The following is a 23,207-nucleotide window of genomic DNA, read 5'->3' as shown; positions in this document are numbered from 1 at the left end:
AAACTGAGGGTTCTAGAGGGGATGGGGTGGGGGGATGGGTTAGCCTGGTGATGGGTATTAAAGAGGGCACGTTCTGCATGGAGCACTGGGTGTTATACGCAAACAATGAATCATGGAACACTACATCAAAAACTAATGATGTAATGTGTGGTGATTAACGTAACAATAAAAAATTTTTTAAAAAACGGGCTATTCCTAAAGAAGCAGCAAGAACAAAGTTATAAATGGGAAATTTTCAATAATGTACAGAGATTTTTGACTGGAGTATGATGTAAGCATTTGCATCAAAAATATTTGCACATAAGTGAGGTGATGAATAATTTGAGAGTCTTAGAGTTCATAGAAAATTTAGAGGCTTTGTACAATCTTCTACATTGTGCCTAGATCCTTAAAATGTTAGTTAATATTTTTGCTGCTTTTTCTGGGGCATTCATAGTGGTGGGTATGAGATAACCTGTTCCATTATTATGACTATGCAACTCTAATTGCTACAAATGTCTTTCCTATACTGATCTAACACTTTACCTCCTTATAACATAATGTCATAGATTTTAATTATTTTATACAAAGATCTTGGAATATGGAGATTTACTTTTTCCTCAAAATAGCACTTTTTACCCACATGTTATCTACCCATCTCACTTTCCATAAAATGTCAGTTTTTCTAATCCCTTTTCAATTTCTATTTATGATTGTAAGGTCTTTGTCTTATAAGGTCTTTGTTCTGTTTTCTTCTTTCCATTCTTCTGTATGTATAGATTCCTACCTCAATCCATATTTAACAATGGCTAACAGCTGCTTTGCAACACTCAAAGACAGATTTAGGTTAAAACATCTAATATAAATATTGCTCATTAAGGATAAATATTACTTATTAAAATTTATTTGTTGCATTCATCTGTTCCATCGTGACAACATCATGAAGAAATATGGAAAGGGAATTTCTGGCACATTTTCTCCTTTAAAGTCACTTCATATTAGTTGACTCTCTCTTGTCTGCCCTTGGCCATATGAGCTGATCATCCTTTCTATGAACCCAAAGTCTTCTGGTAAATATGCTGCATTTTCTTATAGCTCATTTCTGCATATATCAGTTCTGTGTTTATATGTCTTTCTCCCTAACTAGACCACACAGCTCTTTAAATTAAGGATTATATTTTATTCACCTTTACTTCTCTAGTACTCATTATTACACATCAGGCACTTAATGAATTTTGGTGAGTGCACAATATTAAATGATTCCTTAGATATTTGTTAGATGTTTACTATGATACACACTTATCATTAGGTTTTAAGAAAGTAATTAGAGATATCCAGGCATGTTAAAGCAACTCAAAGTAGCGGACACGTCTAGACACACTGAAACACTTATAAGCAAACAGGCACACTTCCTTACACATATTATTCACAAATATAGCCCATTGACACAGAGAAGCATAATGTCGATTTTACATATACTCATAAACACAGTCTTGCCAATCTCCTTCTCCCTTCTGTTAGGGTCACCCACCTTCACTCTTCTCTCAGATGCAATAGTTTGAGTTATCTAACCCTCCACCAAGTCTTCAACAGATATGCAGAATCCCACTTAAGGCATGATTGATGGACTGAATATTTTATTTGTTTTCATCTGATGAGAACATGAAGGAGAGAAAATTTTTCTCTCACTTGGACCACAAACTCTGTTTGTATAGATATATATAATTAGGTTCCACATTGTGTGATTTTAGATACAATACTTAACCTACCTAGATAATCTACCTATATCTCAGTCTCTTCATCTGACAATTAGGACTTATAATGAAAATTACATGACGATCAATTAGATAAAAGTGTGAAGCTCTCAGGGCATCAAGTAACAACAGTAAGATCTGAATATATAATTGATTTCCTTCTATTATTGGTATACCCTGGACTCATGTGAGCATCTAGGTTTCACATCTAAGCCACTTTAGAGAAATACCTGTATCTCCCACTTACAGTCATGGAGTTGAATCTTAATCTTAAGTGTAGTATCTGTGCTTATTATCCCTATTTTGCTAGTTTTACTCCCTGGCCCCATATGTCAACAATACTTTTGGATCCAGCTGTTCAGTAGTGATAGCTTTTGATAATATGCTAAGAGGCTTGAGTGAGCTATCAGAGAAGGCAGGGCCTGTGAATGCAACAAGGGGATCAGCAAGAAGTCAGATAAAGGGAGTGGTTGGGGAAGATGTCTCCTGAGGGAACACTCACAAGATAGACAGAGACTAAAGAAAAGAGAATGATAGATCTGATATAGAGATGCCACGGCATATGTGAATTCTATAGGTGTATGAGTAAGAGAGATGGAAAGACAGGAAAATCCAGTTATTTACACTTTGGATGTGGTAGACTTCTGCATGAGGGAAATGTCTTAGGAATGGACATGGGAAAGGATGGTCAAAATGGAACATAACTGGAGGCTAACAGTAACCAACAGAAAATTATTAGGGAATACCAGGAAAACAGCATCCAAATAATGGAATATCCATATAAGAAATACTACTCAACAGTTAAGGAAAAATGGACTATTGGTAAACACAACTTAGATGAATCTCAAAGGCATTGCTAAGTGAAAGAAACTAATCTCAAAAAGTTACACACAGTCTGATTTTTGTTACATGACATTCTTGGGAAGACAAAACAATAGTGATAGAAAACAGATTAGTGATTTGCAGGGGTTACAGGTGGGATGTATAATTCTGCAAGGTAGTATGAGAAAGTTACTTTTGGGGTATTAACAATTCTGCATCCTGAACAACTCAATTTTTCAGTCTGCTAATTAAGACAGAGAAAGAGAAACCCAGATGCAACAATACCTTTGTTTTTCAAATGGAGAAAATAAAGATCGAGGTGAGATCTGGAGAGAATCAGAAGGGTACAGAGTGTTTCTAGAGATTTCTCCCCCCTACACACACACCTACACACACATACACACCCATGCATGCAGACTCATGCTTATGCCCACAAACCACCTATGAAGGAAGGGGAAGAGGATAAGACCCAGAAAAAGAAGACTTTTAGAGGTTTAGTAAAATATATTGAAAATATGTTTTTCAGATTTCAGGCAAAAAAGAAAAGGCAAAGAAAGAAAAATTGCAACATCTTCATTACCATGTTTAAATTATTAAGTGTCTAAAACTATCACCTTTTATTCATAACTAAAATTGTTAAAAACTCTGTGTCTCTAAACAGGATGTTTGAAAGCTTTGTGTTGCTTAGATTTGTTTGTCCCTTCTCAAGAACTGCTATGTGGATATAAATATGTAACAAATTAATTCATGGAGAGCTCTTAAAATAATACCTGAAACATGGGGCGCCTGGATGGCTCAGTCGTTAAGCGTCTGCCTTCGGTTCAGGTCATGATCCCAGGGTCCTGGGTTCGAGCCCCACATCAGGCTCCCTGCTCCATGGAAAGCCTGCTTCTCCCTCTCCCACTTTCCCTGCTTGTGTTCCCGCTCTCGCTCTCTCTCTGTCAAATAAATAAAATCTTAAAAAAAAAAAAAAAAGAAGAAGAAGAAGAATACCTGAAACAGGATGTTTGCTGTGACGCTGAGACATTGAAATCTGTCGTGGATTAAATAAATCAGCCCTAGCCTTACCACACAAATAAAATTGTTTACCTTTTTCTAAAGAACTGCATTAATGGCTTTGGAGATTTGCAGAATGGTAGGCAGTCATCGTTAGGGATATCATAAGCTGATGGGGGAACACAATTGCTGCCCTTGCTGAATTCTGAATGCCATCCCAATATTCTTTCAGTAAAGTTCTTTATTAGCTTAAGAAAGCCAGAGTCAATTTCTTTAACTTGCAACTTCTTTTGCTTATAAAGATTTCTGAATATTACAGTAAGTCTTATTAATGGTATTTTTCACATTGGAGATCCTCTGGCTCTTCATTGCTAGAGAATGAATCTCCAGATATAACGCATTTAAGGAAAGGATGATGAAAGTGTAAGACTGGAGGCAATTGATATAGGCTTTTTCTAGTGAAAATAGCAGATGAGGTTTTTCCATGTTGAAGTTACTGGAATATTCTTAGAGTCCTTACTCCCTGGATATGACATCATATGGAAAGTTTCTTAGGTAAGGCAGACTGAATTTAGACTGGAAGAACCAACTTAGGTTCTTAGCAGCCTTTTCAGAATATAGAAATATTTAGGTCACATGCCTATAACTAGTCTAGCTCCACATAGTAGCATAGAACTAACAGTAGATGGGTAAGGTAACTATTATCGCCTATAACATGAACAACAGACAATACACCATCGCTCAACCAAAATGAACAGCATAAAACCTTACAAGATTTTGAACAAAATGGAGGGAAGAAACTTTTCCATCAGTGCATACCATTACTTTTAACGGGTTTTCTGACTTGATTAGCAGAAAAATTTCAAGTGAAAAAGGCCTGAGTTTTTTTATGTTAGAGAAGCAAGCAAGGGGAGATGGAAACAAAAGATATCTAAATCTATACTCCGTTTTTACAGAAGAAAAATATCAGGAGGTGAAGTAGAAAGCCAGAAAGAAGAAAAATTAGTATGTTGGTGTTCAGCAGCCATTGGGAAGAGAATAAAGTGTGCTAGGAGTTCTGGCTTCAACTGGCTGATAGGAAACTGGTGGCTTGCTATTTGGCTTTTGATCTGTATCAGTTTCCATTTAATAAAATCCACTGATATACTGAGGGAAAGTGAAGCTCTAGATGTAAGTTTTCTAGAGTTCTATACATTTGCTAGTTTTCCTCACTGAAATTTATTTACTTTTAGAGCAACATCTTTTCAATTACAGTTAGATTCAAACAGAGAGATGGGAAGATGAAAAATAAAGCATTCTAATTATCATTTATATAACACACAAAATATACTTCCAGCTGCACGTCTTCCTTCAGATGAACTGTCTTTGATCCAGGCTATGTTTAGTCACTTATTTGACATTTTCTGAAGTAGTACTTCTCTCTTCACGTACAAGATCTGGAATGCTCCATCTCACCTCTCCTATATCCCATTTTCTCAAGATAACCAGCATTATATGTGTAAAATATATATTCTAATAAAATATTCTATATATTCTATTCCAATATGCATTCTTTTTTTTTTTAAGATTTTATTTATTTGAGAGAGAGAGAATGAGAGAGAGCGAGCACATGAGAGGGGGGAGGGTCAGAGGGAGAAGCAGGCTCCCTGCCGAGCAGGGAGCCCGATGCGGGACTCGATCCAGGGACTCCAGGATCATGACCTGAGCCGAAGGCAGTCGCTTAACCAACTGAGCCACCCAGGCGCCCTCCAATATGCATTCTAATACATATGTTGGAATACATACACAGAATATATATATTATATTCTAATATAATAATACTATATTCTAATAACACATTCTATATATATTCTATTCTAATATATATATTCTAATACAGGTATAATATTAGAATACATATGTGCTCAAGTCAACTTATAGCTTTATGTAATAATTAAAATTTCATCTAACTCTGAAAAAAGACACTGAAATGAAAAACTTCCAGAGATCTCAAGATTATGAAATAAAATCTCAAGCCCTACTGTGCACAGAAAATAGGCAAATGATGCTTCTCTGAATTTGCTTGGTCTTGAAACTATTTATAATGGGGTTCATTAATGGAGGAAACAGAAAGTAGACATAGCTCATGGTCATGTGGACCACATGTGGTGCATGCTTCCCAAACCTGTGGATGAAAGTCAGGCCAATCACAGTAATATAAAACACCAGAACACAGCTAATATGGGAGACACAGGTGTTAAGGGCCTTAGCTCGCTCCTCTCCAGAGGCGATGCCCATAACTGTCTTCAGGATTAAAATATAAGAGAAGAGGATAATCAAAGCAGCAAGAATCACTGGGTACACACGATTAAATGTAATATCAGCACAGGCGAGTTTCATGACATCTTGGTGGAGGCAAAAGGCATGGGAAAGAACATGGGAACGGCAGTATGGGAACAAGTAGAGTGGCACGATTGGAGGCACAAGGGATAAAAAGCCCCTCATTCGAACCCCCAATCCTGCCTTCATTACCCAGGAATTGGTAAGAATGGAGTTATACCTCAGAGGGGTGCAGATGGTGATGAGTTGGTCATAGGCCATGACAAGCAAGACACCTGATTCCACGATGGAAAGGGAGTGAATAATATAAGCCTGCAGGAAGCAGGCTCTGTGGCTCATCTCCCGGTGACTCATCCATAAGACCCCCATTACAGTAGGCATTGTTGTCAACGTCACCATCAGATCTGTGCCTGCCAGCATGGCAAGGAAATAGTACATGGGCTCATGGAGGCTGTGGTCATCCTTGATGAGGTAGAGGAGCGTGCCATTGTCAAGAAGCACAGAGACGTAGACTGCAAAGAAGGGGCTGGAGATCCAGTGATGTGCAACCTCCAGACCTGGGAAGCCAGTCAGCAAAAAGGGGGCAGTGCTAATACCGGGTCACATAGCATGTCTACAAGTGAAAAGCAGCTTTCTAGAAGCCTTTAACCCAGGAGCCTAGATTTTTTACTGGTATTATACCACAGAAGCCTCAATCACAATCTTCATACTTGGAGATAATTAATTGGCGTGATAACTATAACTCCACAAGTATTTTTCTGCAGAAGAAGAATAGAGGTTTGCAGGTTATACTTGAGATAAAGAATGTTAGTCTTTCCCTAAGTAGAAAAAAATATTCAGTTAATAGTTAAAATTTTCTCAAATTAAATGAAACGTTTTCAATAATTTTTCTTATATCAGGTTCAGCTATTGTGTATATGCTTAAAATTTTTCCACTAACAGTGTATAACAATAATGAATAAGGTAAATAAGTACAAGTGGATAATAATCTTACTTAGCTGCTTTCTTGCTATGACTGCTAAGTTTCTGGACACACTTAACTTTGATTTTGCTCTTATCTTTCATAATCATGGTAAACACGTACTTTTCAGTTAGAAAAACTTGCCTTTGTTTTTGAAATTGAATGTTGGTGTTTTATGGAACACAGGCCACCACCATCATTTTTAATTGCTTTGTTGCTCCAACAGTTAGTTATCCTTTTTTAGAGTTTGGCTACCAGAAGTGTGGGCCACAGACCAGCCACAACTAACAAGCACAGGGACTTGTTAGACACGTGGCCTTAGACTCTACCTCCAACCCACTGAACCAAAATTTGCCTTTGATCATAATCCCCAAGTGATTCAGGTGTACAGTAATATCTGAGAATCACTGCTCTAAACATTTCATATCTATTCCATCTTTGGAGATTCATGTTTTTGGATTCTTCCACCTGGGTGGTTTCTTTGTTCCTGCCAAATATCCTCATGCAATTTTTTTTTTCATAGCTGCTTTATTCACTGGTTCTCTTTCTGCTTCTTGTCTTTCCAAAATCATTTGACTTAATTGAATGTTCAGATTCTTTCTCTATGTCTCCTCTTACCTCTTAGCTCCTTTTCCTTCAATACTTCACTTCTGATGAGCTGTTGCTCATGTGACTGGTCACATTATAATGTTCCTACAGCCTAAAGGCGTCAGTCATCTTTACTACTTCCACATCCTTGGTGGCAACAACCCCAAATAAAGAACCTATTACCTTTTATGCTAGTCTCACTTCAACACAAATTCAGAAATAGAACACTTCTCCATAAAATGTCCCTAATATCAGAAATAAATCAGAATCAGGACAATTCACAAAGAATGTAACACTTGTGTAAGAAAATGTTCTGAGGGGCACCTGGGTGGCTCAGTCAGTTAAGCGTCTGCTTTCAGCTCAGGTTATGATCCCTGGGTCCTGGGATCGAGCCCCGCATCAGGCTCCCTGCTCGGCGGGGAGCCTGCTTCTCCCTCTCCCACTCCACCTTCTTGTGCTTTCTTTCTCACTGTGTCTCTCTGTGTCAAATAAATAAATAAAATATTAAAAAAAAAGAAAAAGAAAATGCTCTGAAGTTACATCTGTATGGGCATGGCACTCATTGAGACAGAAATCACCAATTCTAGGAGTTCCCTAAAATTAAAGCATATCAAATCATATAGAGGTTTAAATTAGTATTACTATACAAATGTTGTTCTATCCCTGAAAGTTGCCTGAGGTTTAAAAGCAGGGATGAGAAAACAACATGTCAGAGGAAGAGAAAGGTGGTTGGGAGAGATAGTGAATTAGAGATATCTATTCTAAAGGGGAAAATAGCAAAAACAAAACAAAATGAAACAAAAACAAAACCAAAAAAACCCATAAGGTCATGAATTTAATTTATTAAAGAAAAGTAATTCAGAATGATTAAACTATGTTTCCAGACTGTAAGCTTCCACTTAAAAGTTAATTAGGTTTTGGGATACCTGGGTGGCTCAGTCTGTTAAGCATCTGCTTTCGGCTCAGGTCATGATCACAGGGCCCTGGAATCAAGTGCCGCATCCGCCCCCCTGCTCAGTGGGGACTCAGCTTCTCCTTCTGCCTGCCGCTCCCCCTGCTTGTGTGCTCTCTCTCTCTGTCTCTCTCTGGCAAATAAATAAATAAAATTTAAAAAAAATTAATTAGGCCTTTTCAGAGACTGGTAATAAAATGTCCAAGACCAACAAGGATGTAAGCTTTTACTATTGTTATGAGCAGAAAAATGTTTGAGAAACAGGGAGACTGTATTTTCTTCTATAGCTAGGCTTGCATCAGAAAAAGAAGATACAGAGAAAGCTATGATAGCTCTAAGAATGTAAAACCAGGACATGTTCCTGAGCCTTTGGAATAAAGGGAAAACCTGTCCAGGATGAAAAGAGAACCCTGATATTTGTCCAGGAGCATGTGTGGGGCTTCCAGGAGTACAAGATACTGTCATCAAACTGAGGCCACCACAGACAGTTTCTTCAGGGCTGGGACCATACTTCATGCATCCTCCTAAGCTTACATTAGGTAGCAAAACTTCCATAAATATAGCTTGGCTATAAATGGGTTGATTTATTGACAAATGTTGAGAAAATTACATCAGGTACACAAGAATTAATTTGTCTAGGTGGAGAGAGGAAAGCTACGGTCTTGAAATTGATAGGCAGTTCCCAACTCAGAACATGTATTTTATTTAGTGACTTCCTAAAGTCCTGGGGGAACTGTCTTATTAATATCTGATGAACTGTCCTCAAAGGACACTGTACACCTGAAGGTGTAGACAACCAGTAAAAGCACCATCCCTCAGTATCATCTGGGACAAATGGAAAGATTACTATTTAGAATGTGCAGATTATTAGTGAGCACACACCACATGACTGCCTATGTTGATTGCTGAGAAAACCTTTTCATAAGCACAGTCTCTGTCCTGAAGAATCTCACAATACACACCAGCAAAGTTTATAATTGGGCTTGATCACTGTGCAATTTTATGCAAAGTATTGCCAATGAATGTCTCAACAGGGTCCCTAATGCTGAAAACATCTAGATAATTTATCAACTGTGATTTTCATGTTATGATGTTTTTCTAGGTAAATAGGATTCCTAGACTTGTAACAACACACACACACACACACACAGATCCATAGAAACAGACCAAACTGCTCAGTCTGAGAGCACAACTTGACTCTCAGTGGATATGGGGGAAGGAAAGAAACAGAGGAGGCTTGGGAGTATGAGGAAAGAAAGGATAGGAAAGATATGTGGACATCAAAAGGAAATAGTGAATAATGAATCCATCACAAAGTCCAAATGCACAGGTGACCAGAGAGGAGAGTGTTAGGCCCACTCCCCCTCATCTGCTCTTTTCATCTATTCCCTTCCTCCTGAATGGAATGAGATATAAGCTCTACAGGTACAAGAGTGATGGGCCAGAGACAGTCTCAGGTTTTCTATTGTTCCCAGCGAGTTTCACATGCCCTTTCTAAGACAGCAGTTCCTAAAGTGTAAACACACACACATACACACACATCCTTCTATGCAGTCCTCTGGAAAACTTTCTTAAATGCTTCTTTTGACTGTATAGAACATCAGAAAGGAAAAGAGTCATTCCATATTTCTGTTCCTGGCACTCATCCACTCCAGTCTTGTTGCTGTAATAGGGACTTGTTCCTTGCCTTCTTTGAAGACCAGGTTTAGATGTTTCCCCCACATAGCCTCCTCAGGAGGCCCCATTAGAAAGCTTATATATGTAGGAATCACTTCCCCCAGAGTTAGCTTTACAGCCACTCTGGAGACCTCTTGATTTCTCTTCCCTCTTTTCTCTTTCTGGGAGTAGCTGGGCCACTTAATCAATGTCCTCAGGTCATTCATGCATTTCCCAAAGGATGTGGGAAGAAGACTGAAAACTCAGATGTCAGCAGAGGTGGAATATCAGGACTTGGTTATGTGATCCTCCCCACTCTGAATCCTCAGCATCAGGGTTTAAGAAATCCATGCATGTCCTTCCTGTTGTCTACCTTAAACGCCACAAGTATACCAGTTTCTCTGAGGGATCACATGTACCCTTGTTGATCCTAGAGCTTATAAATTTCAATTGTATTTTTGTCATTTCTGTTCCTTTGAGGAAATAAGTTCTGATTCACAAAGAACATGAGTGAATTTCTTAATAGCCATGTGTATGGGGACAGTCAACTTTTTGTCTTAAAAATTACCTTATTTTTAGATCATTAGCCTTTTTGTGTCAGCTTCACAATGAACAGAGCAGAATATGATGGGTAACAGAAAGAAAATATTTACATTTTGCTTTATTTTGTTAAGTTTTTTCAGACGAGTATAAAAGAATAAAATGTCTAGGATTAATTTAAAATAAGCCAAAACAAACAATCAAACACACAAAACACATAGGATACTGGCATAAGAGTTTCCAAAGAACTGAAAATAAAACTGTCTTCGTTGTCAAGGTAAATGAAGACAAGAAGGAGTCAAAAATACAAGTGTCAATGGACTGGATGTCCTGGTGTCCTCGTAGGGGAAAGCTATATTGGCAGTGACCGAGGGAGAAGCTTGAAGGAGCATTATCATTTCCAAAGGCTATTTAAAACTTACAATTTTTATTCATATTAACTATGTATTTCATCATGTGAAAGAATCATCATATATTAAATGATTTCCTACTGGCCTAATGTTCTTCCCTTCTATTTTAGTGCTGATGGGTAGAAATTTTTAGATGTCTGGCTTTGCCAATACAATGATATTAATATAATTAACATGACATATGAATGCCTATAGCATGTGTTTTATTATTCTTAATTGATAGATAACTGAGGCTCAGAGATTTAATGATTTGTTCAAGATCACAAAGGTTGTAAGTCAAGGAGGCAAGAGTAAATGTGCTGCTTTCTTCCAAGACTACATTCTTTCTACCACACTGTGATTTTTTTTTATAAATTTTCCATATTTCCTAAGAATAAATTGATGCAAGTAAATTTACTAATTAGTCAAAGGTATAATATGATTACAGTTTTAGCCTTTTTAAATGTAATAGTATGTTCCGTATATCTAGATATACTCTATCCATTTTATTTGGGGAAACCTGAGAACAGAGTATATATTATAAAAGATAGAATATAATTTTATAGATAATAAGATGGTATAATAAAATTGATTGGTAACTATATTTCTATGAAATCTTAAATTTTTAAGATACTTTTGCATACAGATAGATAGATGATAAAAAATAAAGATCATGCCCATTACATTTTCTTTAAATAGTTTATAACTATAGAATTACCTTGTATATTTCATTGTTTTTTTTAATTCATTTCTAGGTATCACTCTATTAGAGACACTTATTATGTTAGTCCTACTTATATCACCATTGCCTTGGTTTTTTTAAATGTATTTTTTCCTTGATTTTAAGTTATTGTTATATATTCTTTCATTTTTAATTTTTAAACTGCCTGGACTACACAGGTCAATTGATCTATTATTCTCTTCTCTCTCATAGAATCAAATGAGAAAAAAAGCTAGGTGAATTAAGAATAGACTCAAACAGTGAAGGAAGATCCTAATCAATAGTTTTCAAAGATTATTTTATAAATAACCATTTCCAATGGAGAAATAATTTCCTTTACAAGAGAATCTGTTGTTTATAGGAAATCATTCCAGTGATCCCGGTAAGACATAGGGATATGCAATTCCTTCTCCAGTCAAGAAAAAAAAAATGTCATGGATTAATTTTATTGAATGAATACATTAGCATTCTCTCTGCCAACATATTTTCTATAATTTTGCTGAATGTACATCATTCTCTCTATCCCTCTTTATCTTTTGATGGACTAATAAAATATAACTTTTCCTCCTATATTGCTGATGTACAGATTCTCATCATGTTTACTCCTGCATGGAATAAAATGCATGGGAGGCCCTAAAAGAACTTTCCTTAAATATCTTATGTGCTTCAAGTCCATACAATTACAATATTTCCTGAAAATAGTTTATTTTACTGCCATCCCCTCAATCCAGAATAAGACAAAATGTTGCCCCTGTGTACATATTAGAATGCTTCTTTGACTAATATCCTTTTTCATTAAGCATATGTCAAGGTTATGAACTGCAGAACACAGAACAAAAACTCAGGTGTGCAAGAAATGGAACTTTATTTTATGGTAGTGGTTTGAAGTCCTCATCCCCTAAGTTTGAAGACACCAGACATCAGCAACTCAGAGCCTTCTCATTAATCTATCTATGGTGGGCATCTAGCTATACTGGGATCTACTAGGATCCAAGCTCTTCTTTGGCCTTGGGTGGTTTTGGCAGCAAGCCCTCTCTTGGTCTGAATATCTTATTCTCATTTCTTTCTTTTTTTAATTTAAATTCAATGAACCAACATATAATACATCATTAGTTTCAGACGTAGTGTTCAGTAATTCATCAGTTGCATATAACACCCAGTGCTCATTCTCATTTATTTCTGATCCACTCTAGCACCATGCAATACCAGTAGGGTTGTCTAAGACCCTCTGTCATCTCTGATGTGCTCTCAGGCATACAAAAAATGTTTAACTGTTTTCCACAAAATACCAGGGAACTCTTGCCAACTATCTCATTCCCCTCTCAATTTATAGACTCTGCAACTATTTCTTTTTTTTTTTAAAGATTTTATTTATTTATTTGAGAGAGAGAATGAGATAGAGCATGAGAGGGTCAGAGGGAGAAGCAGACTCCCTGCCGAGCAGGGAGCCCAATGTGGGACTCGATCCCGGGACTCCAGGATCATGACCTGAGCCGAAGGCAGTCACTTAACCAACTGAGCCACCCAGGCGCCCAACTCTGCAACTATTTCAAGTATCACTGGCCTCAGGTAACCATGAAGACAATTCTGTCAGATGAGAAAATGACAGTATTAGCAAACCAACATACCAAACAGAGCAACAGGACTAAGGTCAATGTCCTTGGGAGTATGATGGGGGCAAGGGGCTACGAATCAGAGCAATGAGTATGTGTCTTTTAAATGACAGGAATGCTAGTCCTTTTGATTGTAAGCCACATTAGCCTCATATAGTCCATTCTCCCAAGAAACCCATCCGGTAGTGGGTAGAGACACCAAGGTAAGTAAATCAGAATCAAATTCTATGGAAAGAGAGAAGGCAATTGATACCATTCCTTATCTGCTTGGTCTTAATACTATAGATTATTGGATTCATAAATGGGGGGAAGAGGAAGTAGATATAGCTCATGATAATATGAACTACATGTGGCACATATTGCCCAAATCGATGAATGAGGGTCAGCCCAGTCACGGTGACATAAAAAACCAGAACACAGCTAATATGGGAGACACAAGTGTTTAGAGCCTTAGCCTGTTCCTTAACTGAGGCAATTCTCATGACACTATTAAGGATTAGAATATAAGAGATAAGGATAAGCACAGAGTCCAAGAAACCAGTTAATGAGACCAGGACTATAGGATAGAGTCTATTGAAGGTGATGTCAGCACAGGCCAGTTTGATCACATTCTGGTGCAAGCAGAAAGCATGGGAGAGGACACGGGATTTGTAGTAGGGGAATCCAGAGAGGGTGGTGATTATGGGAACAATAAGTATAAAGCTCCTCATTAGAACCCCTAGACCTATCTTCACCACCTTAGCAATGGTGAAAATGGAGGTGTATCTCAGGGGATTGCAGATGGCAATAAAACGATCATAGGCCATAACGAACAAGACTCCAGACTCCACAACAGAGAGTGAATGGATTAGATAGGACTGAAAGTAGCAGGCTCCATGGCTGATTGCCCTGTAATCAAGCCACAGAACACCCAGCACAGTGGACATTGTTGTCAAAGTCACTCCAAGGTCCGTGGCTGCCAATATAGCCAAAAAGTAGTACATTGGCTCATGGAGAGTGTGGTCTTCTCTGATAAGGAAGAGGAGGGTACCATTGCTGAGGAGTATGGAGACATAAATGACAAAGAAGGAGACAGAAATCCAAGGATGAAATATCTCCAGACCTGGGGAGCCAGTCAGTAGAAAAGGAGCAGCACTGATGTTGGACCACATGGTGGGTCCCTGAGAAGAAACAAAAAAAGCTCTTTCTAGACCAAAACTGTTTAGTAGAAATATAATTTGAGCCATGTACGTGATTTTAAATTTTCTAGTAACCACATTAAAAAGAGTAAAAAGAAAAAAAGCTAAAAGTAATTTTAATACTACATTTTATTTAATCCACTGTCTCTTAAATATAGTCCATCTGTATCTTTGTCCACCTCTAGTTCTGTCATCTAGTTTCTTCTCTCTATTGTGAACATATTTTATATTATAGGAAAGAAGTTGGTCCTTCCATTTTGGATCCACCATTCATATTCTGTTCATTGATTCAACAAATAGGAATTAATGATACCTACATAAATGAGGAAGTTGACTTGGCATTAAAGACACAAACCTAATGGTCTTGTCACAAAAATATGCTCTCTTGGGATGATACCATATTTACCTGAGTTGTAGTTCACACTATAATATTTTGTAGGGATAAGTCTATTATGCACCCCCACAGGACCAACACACTCAGAAAGCCCCAGAGAGGGGTGCCTGAAGTCTGTCCAGGTGCCTCCTAACCTCCTGGGACTGTTACATTGATAAACTTTATGGAATTTACAACTTTCTTCTTCAAGGAAGCATTGAATTTGGTGCTGAAGACAGCAGATGGAAACTTAGAAGTTTCTTTTTTCAATTCCTAGCTTTTACCTAAAGACAATCATATCTATCTCACTAAAATGAAATGAGCTAGCAAGCCATGAAAAAACAGGGTGGACCAAATCTAATCACATGAGCCCTTAAAAGCAAAGATTTTTCACTAGTGGTGAAAAATTTAGACTAGTGGTGGAATGAGAACCTGAAATGATTCAATGTTTGAGAAAAATTTGACAGATAGTTACTAGTTTGAAGATGTAGGGGGCCACATGAGAAAGAATTCAGGCAGCTTCTAGGAGCAAAGAGAGGGTCCCAGCTGACAGCCTGCAAAAAAGTATGGACATCATTCTTGGTGCCATAAGGAAATATATTCTGCCAACAACATGAATTCATTTGGAAGTAGATTCTTCTCTAGAAATTTCATACAAGACCCCAGCCCAGCCATTGCTTTATGACAGCCTAAACAGAGAACCAATCAAGACTACCAGAATCTGACCTACAGAACCATGGTATTATAAACAAGTGTTGTGAGCAGCGCAGTTCACAGTCATTTATTACACAGAAATAGAAAACGGGTGCACTAGCATTGAATATTAAACTAATATTTGAAGAGTATATGCAAGTTACTTATTGTGTCAATTAGCCAATGTAAAAAAAAAAATTGCTACATGACAAAGCCCTGTGTGGCTTCAGTGGCTTACATTACACAATTACTTTTGCACTCACATACATGGTTCAGCTAATTCTGGTTGACCTTGGCTAGACTTGTCTGGTAATTTCTGCCTTTCTTGCATATGCACCTAGGATTCAGCTGGATGTCATCTCTATCCCGTCATTTTCCTATTCCCTCCTTCTTATGCCCATTACACTTTTATTGGGTTTAAATCTTATCCCTCACTTTGCCCTCTCCCTGTAGCTAAGTCCCATATGTCTCTTCCCCATCACCCATGTTCTAGTACAAACCTTAATGCAATATGTTTTATATTTTATTACCAGTCTCTCAGACCTAAGTGCTCTAATTAATTCAATCCAATTAAAACATGGATGTATTTTCAATCCAATGCTAACATTGCTTTCCTTAATGACTGTTCTATGAATACATCAGTCTTCCTGGAAGCAAAGACAGATTTTGATATAGATTATCAGGTCCTTAATGAAATATCAATGATCTTATTTTTAACACGGTGATACACTAACTCGCTGGTAAGCTGATAGTTAAGCTCATTTATGTATTGACATTGACTTCCAAATACTACTTACTGATACACTAATTGGCTAATGTGTAAGCTGACTGATCAAAGCACAGCCATTCGCCAAACAAATGTCCAGTTAAGAGTCACCAATAACTTACCAACACCCTGCCTATGTGGTCACCATCAAGCCCTCCAGACTCCAATTTTTTCTCAATGGTGGACATTCCTGGCCAGTCCTGACTGTATCTTACCCCCAGTGGAGCTCTTACACTGTGCTCATTCCCAAGCCTTAAAGGAAGAACAACTCTTAAGGATAAGCATTGGAGTAAGAACACACACACACATAGTTTTGTCTTATAACTGAGAATTAGTCAAATTACTGAAGGCATAAAGCACAAAGAAGAGGAAAGAGAGGACAGAAAGGTAATATAGGGAGGTGTGAGCGAAAGGAAACTGAACATTGAGAATAGCACCAAGAGGAGGAAAAGATGTGATATTGAAACCTGTATGTGTCATGTGACCCTGCCCTGCACCTGTACTCCCAACACCAGTCTCTCTCCCTTTGCCTGTCTCTCCCAAAGAATAATCCTATTGTAGGAAAAATATTCTTGATAGCTCTGGGCTAATAAGAAAGTCTAGGTAGCAACCTGGATCTCTTGGTTATTCATATATGCACCCATGATTTCAAGCAATAACAAAAGAAGACAAAACAAAAATGCACTGGGTGTCTCGAGGAGTCAATATTTCCTAGGGAGCTGAACTTTTTTGTTTTTAATTTTATTATGTTATGTTAATCACTATACATTACATCATTAGTTTTTGATGTAGTGTTCCATGATTCATTGTTTGCGTGTAACACCCAGTGCTCCATTCAATACATGTCCTCTTTAATACCCATCACACGCTAACCCATCCCCCCAACCCCCTCCCCTCTAGAACCCTCAGTTTGTTTCTCAGAGTCCATAGTCTCTCATGGTTCGTCTCCCCCTCCGATTTCCCCCCTTCATTTTTCCCTTCCTATTATCTTCTTTTTTTAACATATAATGTATTATTTGTTTTGGAGGTACAAGTCTGTGATTCAACAGTCTTACACAATTCACAGTGGGAGCTGAACTTTTATGTGGCAATCTGTTACACTGGACACAGCCCCAGCCCATGGATACACACAGATTTCCCCACTTCTGTATTCACCATCTTGCAATATCTGCATAAAGGAAAAGGAGTCCAAGAAGAGCAGTCGTCTTCAATTTCTTCTTTATTATCTCCATCCCATTCTCTCATGGTCACCAGAGCCTTACCTGGGGCACCAGGAATTAAGGGGAGAGATAATTGTGGTCTTGATATAGAATCTGATGCACGTATTATCTTTGAAGACTGCTAATAGGATTAATTGGTGAAGTTATTTGTATAGAAAAATGCTTCCCCAGGGTCCCTTTGGCTGCTGGATAATTAAGCTTCTGGGATATCTTCTCCTGGCCTCCTCTGGGAAAGGATGAGGGCCCCCAGAGCTATGTCCTATAAATCCACATTGTCACTACAGACAGAAAGCAGAATTGTAGCTTCATCTAGCAGATGGAAATCATGCTGTCAAATTACCTTTGTCCTTTCTGATCCCCACCTGAACAGAGAAGATACCATCAAAATTGCATTTGACATTGCCATTCCTGAATCCGGGAGCAAGTAATCTCACTAAATTTAGATGAAGTTTAATAATTCTCTGACATTACCTTCCTTTGGTTTCAGATGATATCACTTATTACACTGTTTCATACATGCATTCTTAAAGTGATATTATCTCACAAATGAGTCCAATTACTGATAAATTCTTTCAAACAGTAAGCTTTATATCTTCCTCTTAGTAAGTCTTATCCAGAGATCATAGTTTTTGTGTTTGGAACCATGTAAGTCAAGTAAAAAATCTTTTACTTTAAGTAATAATGAAGTGAAGTAGTGGACATGGATAAGGTGTTCTTTCCATCCTTGACTTCCTCTGATAATTCATACTTTAGTAGAAAGGACTGTATTCACATTCTGACATGGATAAGGATCTGATGAACTCTCGTCTTAGCTTTGTTTTCTAAATTTGTCTTGGAGCCTAGCCCAACTGTGAGACTTTAAAATGAGGATGGGTGCAATGTGGTAAACCATGTAGGTCACATTTTGGTTTCTGACATTTCAGGTTCAGTTAAGTTCCTCCTGAACTCTCCTCTGCCCATAAGTCTTTCTGAAAGTCAGTAGGATTTGGGAAGTCATGATTAGGAGTCAGTCTCTGAGAATGAGTTGAGTCTGAATTTCCTTTCCCTGAAAACTCTGTATTAAATGCATACTTAAGGATGACTTGATTTGGGAAAGCCATATTTTGAACTGAAAATGAGGTAACGTAGTGAGCACCTGAGATAATCCACGTGATTTCAAGCTTTCCCTATGTTTCATCAGTGGGAAGATTTACCCTCTCATCCACAGAGCTCCCCATCCTTGCGTGTAACTCCATTCCAGGAAGCACCACTTTCTCTAGAACCGGTAGAAGGTCATTTGCTGCAACATGCCTCAGTCAGGATAACTTTCCAGGTGAGACATAGGACAAGTCACTAGAGAATGGGAGCAGCTGTTAGCCCATATCAACCAACACTCCAAGCAGCCAAGTTTGGGGGCACTGGAAGGAGGTGAGCAGGACACCATTTCCTTAAGTGGCCATTAGGGTCTTGTCATGCATGTGTTTTCCAAACTTTATTCATTCTTTTCATATTTCCTACAACACTGCCTGTGAAGTATAGGATTCACTGTAGCATAATATCTCAGATTTGGAAGAACCTCCCATCTCATGTAATGAAAACCTTTCTTTGATGTAGTGCTCCTGACAAGGATCATACAGTCAGGGCCTGTCTCCTTCTGGGTCGCAGAGCTCAATCTTCATGAGAATATGTTTTGAAGAAATTCAGACGGCCTCATCAGTAACAATATCTTATCTTTTGAGTTAAAATATTTTCCTCTGGCCTTACCTACCATTCCCCAGCAATGGTTCAGAGCTGCAGTGTCACACAGTTTAAGTCCTATTTATACCCCATAATATTTATAACATATATGAAGGTAATGTTCAGGCATTCTAAATACCTTCACTAAGGATTCAGAGGAGTCTTTTTCCTAGGAATTGTTTCCTATTTGTTAAGCAAGCCTGTGTTGATGTCAAAAGCCTTCTTTTTTATATGGAGTTCAATTCTATTATCTGTCAGTCTTTAGCATTCCACCCTAGTCCATGCAGATCCCATCTTTTAAATTTTTCCTCTGAAGGGTCCATCTCATCTTACTCATGTTTATGGTGCTTCTTTACCATCCCTACCACCTGTCAGCTTGGTGACAAGCAATAGAACTATAGGGGCATAAACTTCTAAATTTCCTATAAAAATAAATTTTGTCTATGAGCTTATTCATAACAATGATAATTTCTGCAGATTTAGGCTATAAAATAAAAAATTGACTAACATTCTTTAATTGGATGTAGAGACCCCTGGTCCTTTAAACATTTCTAATAGCTCTGAATATCTAATTTAATATAAAACCTAATAAGTATAAACTCATTTCCTTTCATTTACCTTATAAACATCTGCATCTCCTGAGAAAGAATCCAGCAATTATTTATTAATTAATGGAATGAATTCATCTGCCTCTCACTTGCCATTAGTTCATTTTATATTTGGAAGAGGAATAATCTGCTGACTTTTTAGATCAGGTTAGGGTTTTTCAATGTATCACTCTAATATTTCTGACTTTATTTCTGATGATTTATAAGACTGGATTTTGTCTTTCATCCAGAGGAATGCATGATTAGCCTTTCATTTTCTAACTCAAATTCAATATCCTTATGGTAGATTATTCTTTAAATTATAGCTAATATAAAATTCTTTGGAAGAGCAAGGATAATACCGGCAAAGACTTTTTCCTAATATATGTTCTTATAAGCCTTAGACGTCCTGTAACTACATGCTGATTATTCATCTCAATAAGCACTAGTGGATTTTTATTTATCATGATGTTCTCCAATAGTAACTCCATACAAGTTCTTTTTTTTTTTTAAGTATTCAATGATGATAAGCTAAATTTCAGATTTCACCAACCTGTCCTGATGGAGATTCACTTATGGGCTGGTGCATTGGTCCAACAGACCACTCTGAAGTCCACCTTGCTTATGAATACAAAACATATTTGCAGTGTTTCCTGGGATATATTGTTGCAAATAGGTTGCTTTTGGTACCCTGCATTTTACCACAGATAAACCTATATGAGATCTACAGGAAACTAAATTTTGTGATGATAGTAACATACACCCAAGGAAATGATATGCTTATGTTGATTCATAAAACAGATTTTTAAGAAAAATAAATGTCTAGGTGGATTGCAGTCATTTGTAGTTCTTTTGTATAGATAAATAGAGGTATTACTTTAATCTCTTCCCTGGTTCTCCCATTTCTGTTTTCCCCCTATAGCCTCTTTTCGATGAATTTGTTTCTTCAATTACTTGCAAATAAGAAATGAATTTCCTAAACAAGGGCAATTATTTCATTAATCATTGACCAAGTGGTCAGCCAGGTTTGCTTTCCTGAATTTTTTAGCTTTCATTTCCTGAATTTTGGGAAAATGGATAATGGGAAATAGAATGTAACTTAGTGTGTGCACATATGTGCACGCACACACACACACACACACACAGTTTAGTATTCAAGCTGTGTTACTTGGATATCATCAAGTGATAAAGATGAAAAAACTGAGTAAAACATACAGTTGCTCTCTTTTTATAAGCTCAGTCCTTTCACAATTGATGAAACAGGAAAGAGATGAGAGTTGTGGGTTTTCTTGTGCTGGGCTCCCTGTAAGTAAAACCTGAGATGGGGATTCAGACGTATGCAATTTATTAATGAATACTCTCTGGAGACAGGGAGCAAGAAAAAACAGGGTAGGCAGGGGAAGGAAATAAGCAAGGACATAGTCCCAGCTGGAGTTTAGCTTTATGAGGGAAAATGTTGTTATTCGTCTGTGGTCTGCCTCCTGGGAAGCAAGGGTATTAATCTTGGTGAAGCAGTTCCAATTATCTTGGGACTAATAACCTGGAGAAAGCAGCAAATGTGAGTGATGAGCAACTAACAGTCATAGGAGCAAGGAGTAGGTTCACAGTTGTGTAAAGTGATCTGGACAAAGTACCATCACATCAATAGCATCTTCTTTATAATCTTTCTCTTGGCTCACCTTCTTGTTTCTTTGACCTGAGATGTAATGAAGACACAGCCTATTTTGACTTGAGTTGCAGTCCCTTCCCAACTCATCAGAAAATTTCAATCAAAATGGGCAGAAGACATGAACAGACACTTCTCTGAAGAAGACATACAAATGACTAACAGACACATGAAAAAATGTTCATCATCATTAGCCATCAGGGAAATTCAAATCAAAACCACATTAAGATACCAACTTACACCAGTTAGAATGACAAAAGTTGACAAGGCAAGAAACAACAAATGTTGGAGAGGTTGTGGAGAAAGGGAAACCCTCTTACACTGTTGGTGGGAATGCAAGTTGGTACAGCCACTTTGGAAAACAGTGTAGAGGTGCCTCAAAAAATTAAAAATAGAGCTATGCTATGACCCAGCAATTGCACTACTGGGTATTTACCCCAAAGACACAGATGTAGTGAAAAGAAGGGCCATATGCACCCCAATGTTCATAGCAGCAAAGTCTGCAATAGCCAAACTGTGGAAAGAGCCGAGACGCCCTTCAACGGATGAATGGATAAAGAAGATGTGGTCCATATATACAATGGAATATTACTCAGCCATCAGAAAGGATGAATACCCAACTTTCACATCAACATGGATGGGACTGGAGGAGATTATGCTAAGTGAAATAAGTCAAGCAGAGAAAGTCAATTATCATATGGTTTCACTTATTTGTGGAACATAAGGTATAGCATGGAGGACATTAGAAGAAAGGGAAAAATGAAGGGGGGGAAATCAGAGGGAGAGATAAACCATGAGAGACTATGGACTCTGAGAAATAATCTGAGGGTGTTAGAGGGGAGGGGGGTGGGGGGATGGGTTAGCTTGGTGATGGGTATTAAGGAGGGCACGTACTGCATGGAACACTGGGTATTATACAAAAACAATGAATCGTGGATCACTACATCAAAAACTAATGATGTATTGTGTGGTGACTAACATAACATAATAAAATTAAATTAAAAACAAAAGAAGGGTGTGGAAATCCAGTGGTGAACTGCCTCCAAGCCTGGAAAACCAGTCAACAGGAAGGAATCGGAACTGCTGTTGGGCCACATGTTCTGTCTATCCAGAAGAGATGTCCTTTTTTCTCAGTTATTACCACAGAAATGCAGCTCCACTTTCAAGATATCATTCCAACGATATCATCTCAGAATTCTCTCTTAAAGGCAATAATGACATCAGTATAAGCCATTGTTTCTCAAAATATATTCTTAGGACAACTTGTATCTTCTGTGTTCTTAACTGCATATTCCAGGGACTATCGCCTACCTACTTAATTAAATCCTTGGTTCTTCATATGGTCATCTGCATTCTAACAAGCTCCCAGGAAATTTCTGATACACACTACACTTAGAAACCATTTCCATCAACTATGCAGAAGAATCCATACTTGAAAGATTTCAAGGAACCCAACCCTGACCTAACTATACTTGCCTTCACAGTGAGTCTTAAACCACATTATCCTGCATATGTAGGACTTCTCTGAATTTCAACAAAGTCCCAGGAGTCTAAGAGAAAAAAGATATGGAAAGAAAAGCTGTACCACTACCACCATTGCTAAGGAGCAGACAGATAGAAGGAAGAGGTACTTTGCCTTCCTACTTCATGGATTAGTTTTGGGAAGACAAACATTATGTGCGTATTAACCTCCTCCCAGGCACTATAGAGCTATTCCC

The 23,207-nt window shown here is 37.8% G+C and overlaps 2 protein-coding genes across 2 annotated transcripts; both read right to left on the bottom strand.

Moving 5' to 3' along the window:
* Positions 1-5,561: 5,561 nt before the first annotated feature.
* LOC102740465 (olfactory receptor 51B2-like) lies at positions 5,562-6,476 on the bottom strand. The gene is given in 1 exon segment (XM_031026964.2): positions 5,562-6,476. A coding segment is annotated over 1 exon segment (915 nt).
* A 7,032-nt stretch (positions 6,477-13,508) lies between these two features.
* On the bottom strand, positions 13,509-14,441 carry LOC102740765 (olfactory receptor 51B2-like). The gene has a single exon (XM_006732251.2). It carries the CDS (start codon positions 14,439-14,441, stop codon positions 13,509-13,511), a length of 933 nt encoding a protein of 310 aa, XP_006732314.2.
* Between the last annotated feature and the right edge of the window lie 8,766 nt (positions 14,442-23,207).

The sequence above is a fragment of the Leptonychotes weddellii genome, chromosome 11 (genome assembly GCF_054177405.1).
Source record: "Leptonychotes weddellii isolate Sample4059 chromosome 11, ASM5417740v2, whole genome shotgun sequence".
In the NCBI taxonomy this organism is placed as follows: domain Eukaryota; kingdom Metazoa; phylum Chordata; class Mammalia; order Carnivora; family Phocidae; genus Leptonychotes; species Leptonychotes weddellii.
This window is presented reverse-complemented; position numbering and strand designations above follow the sequence as displayed.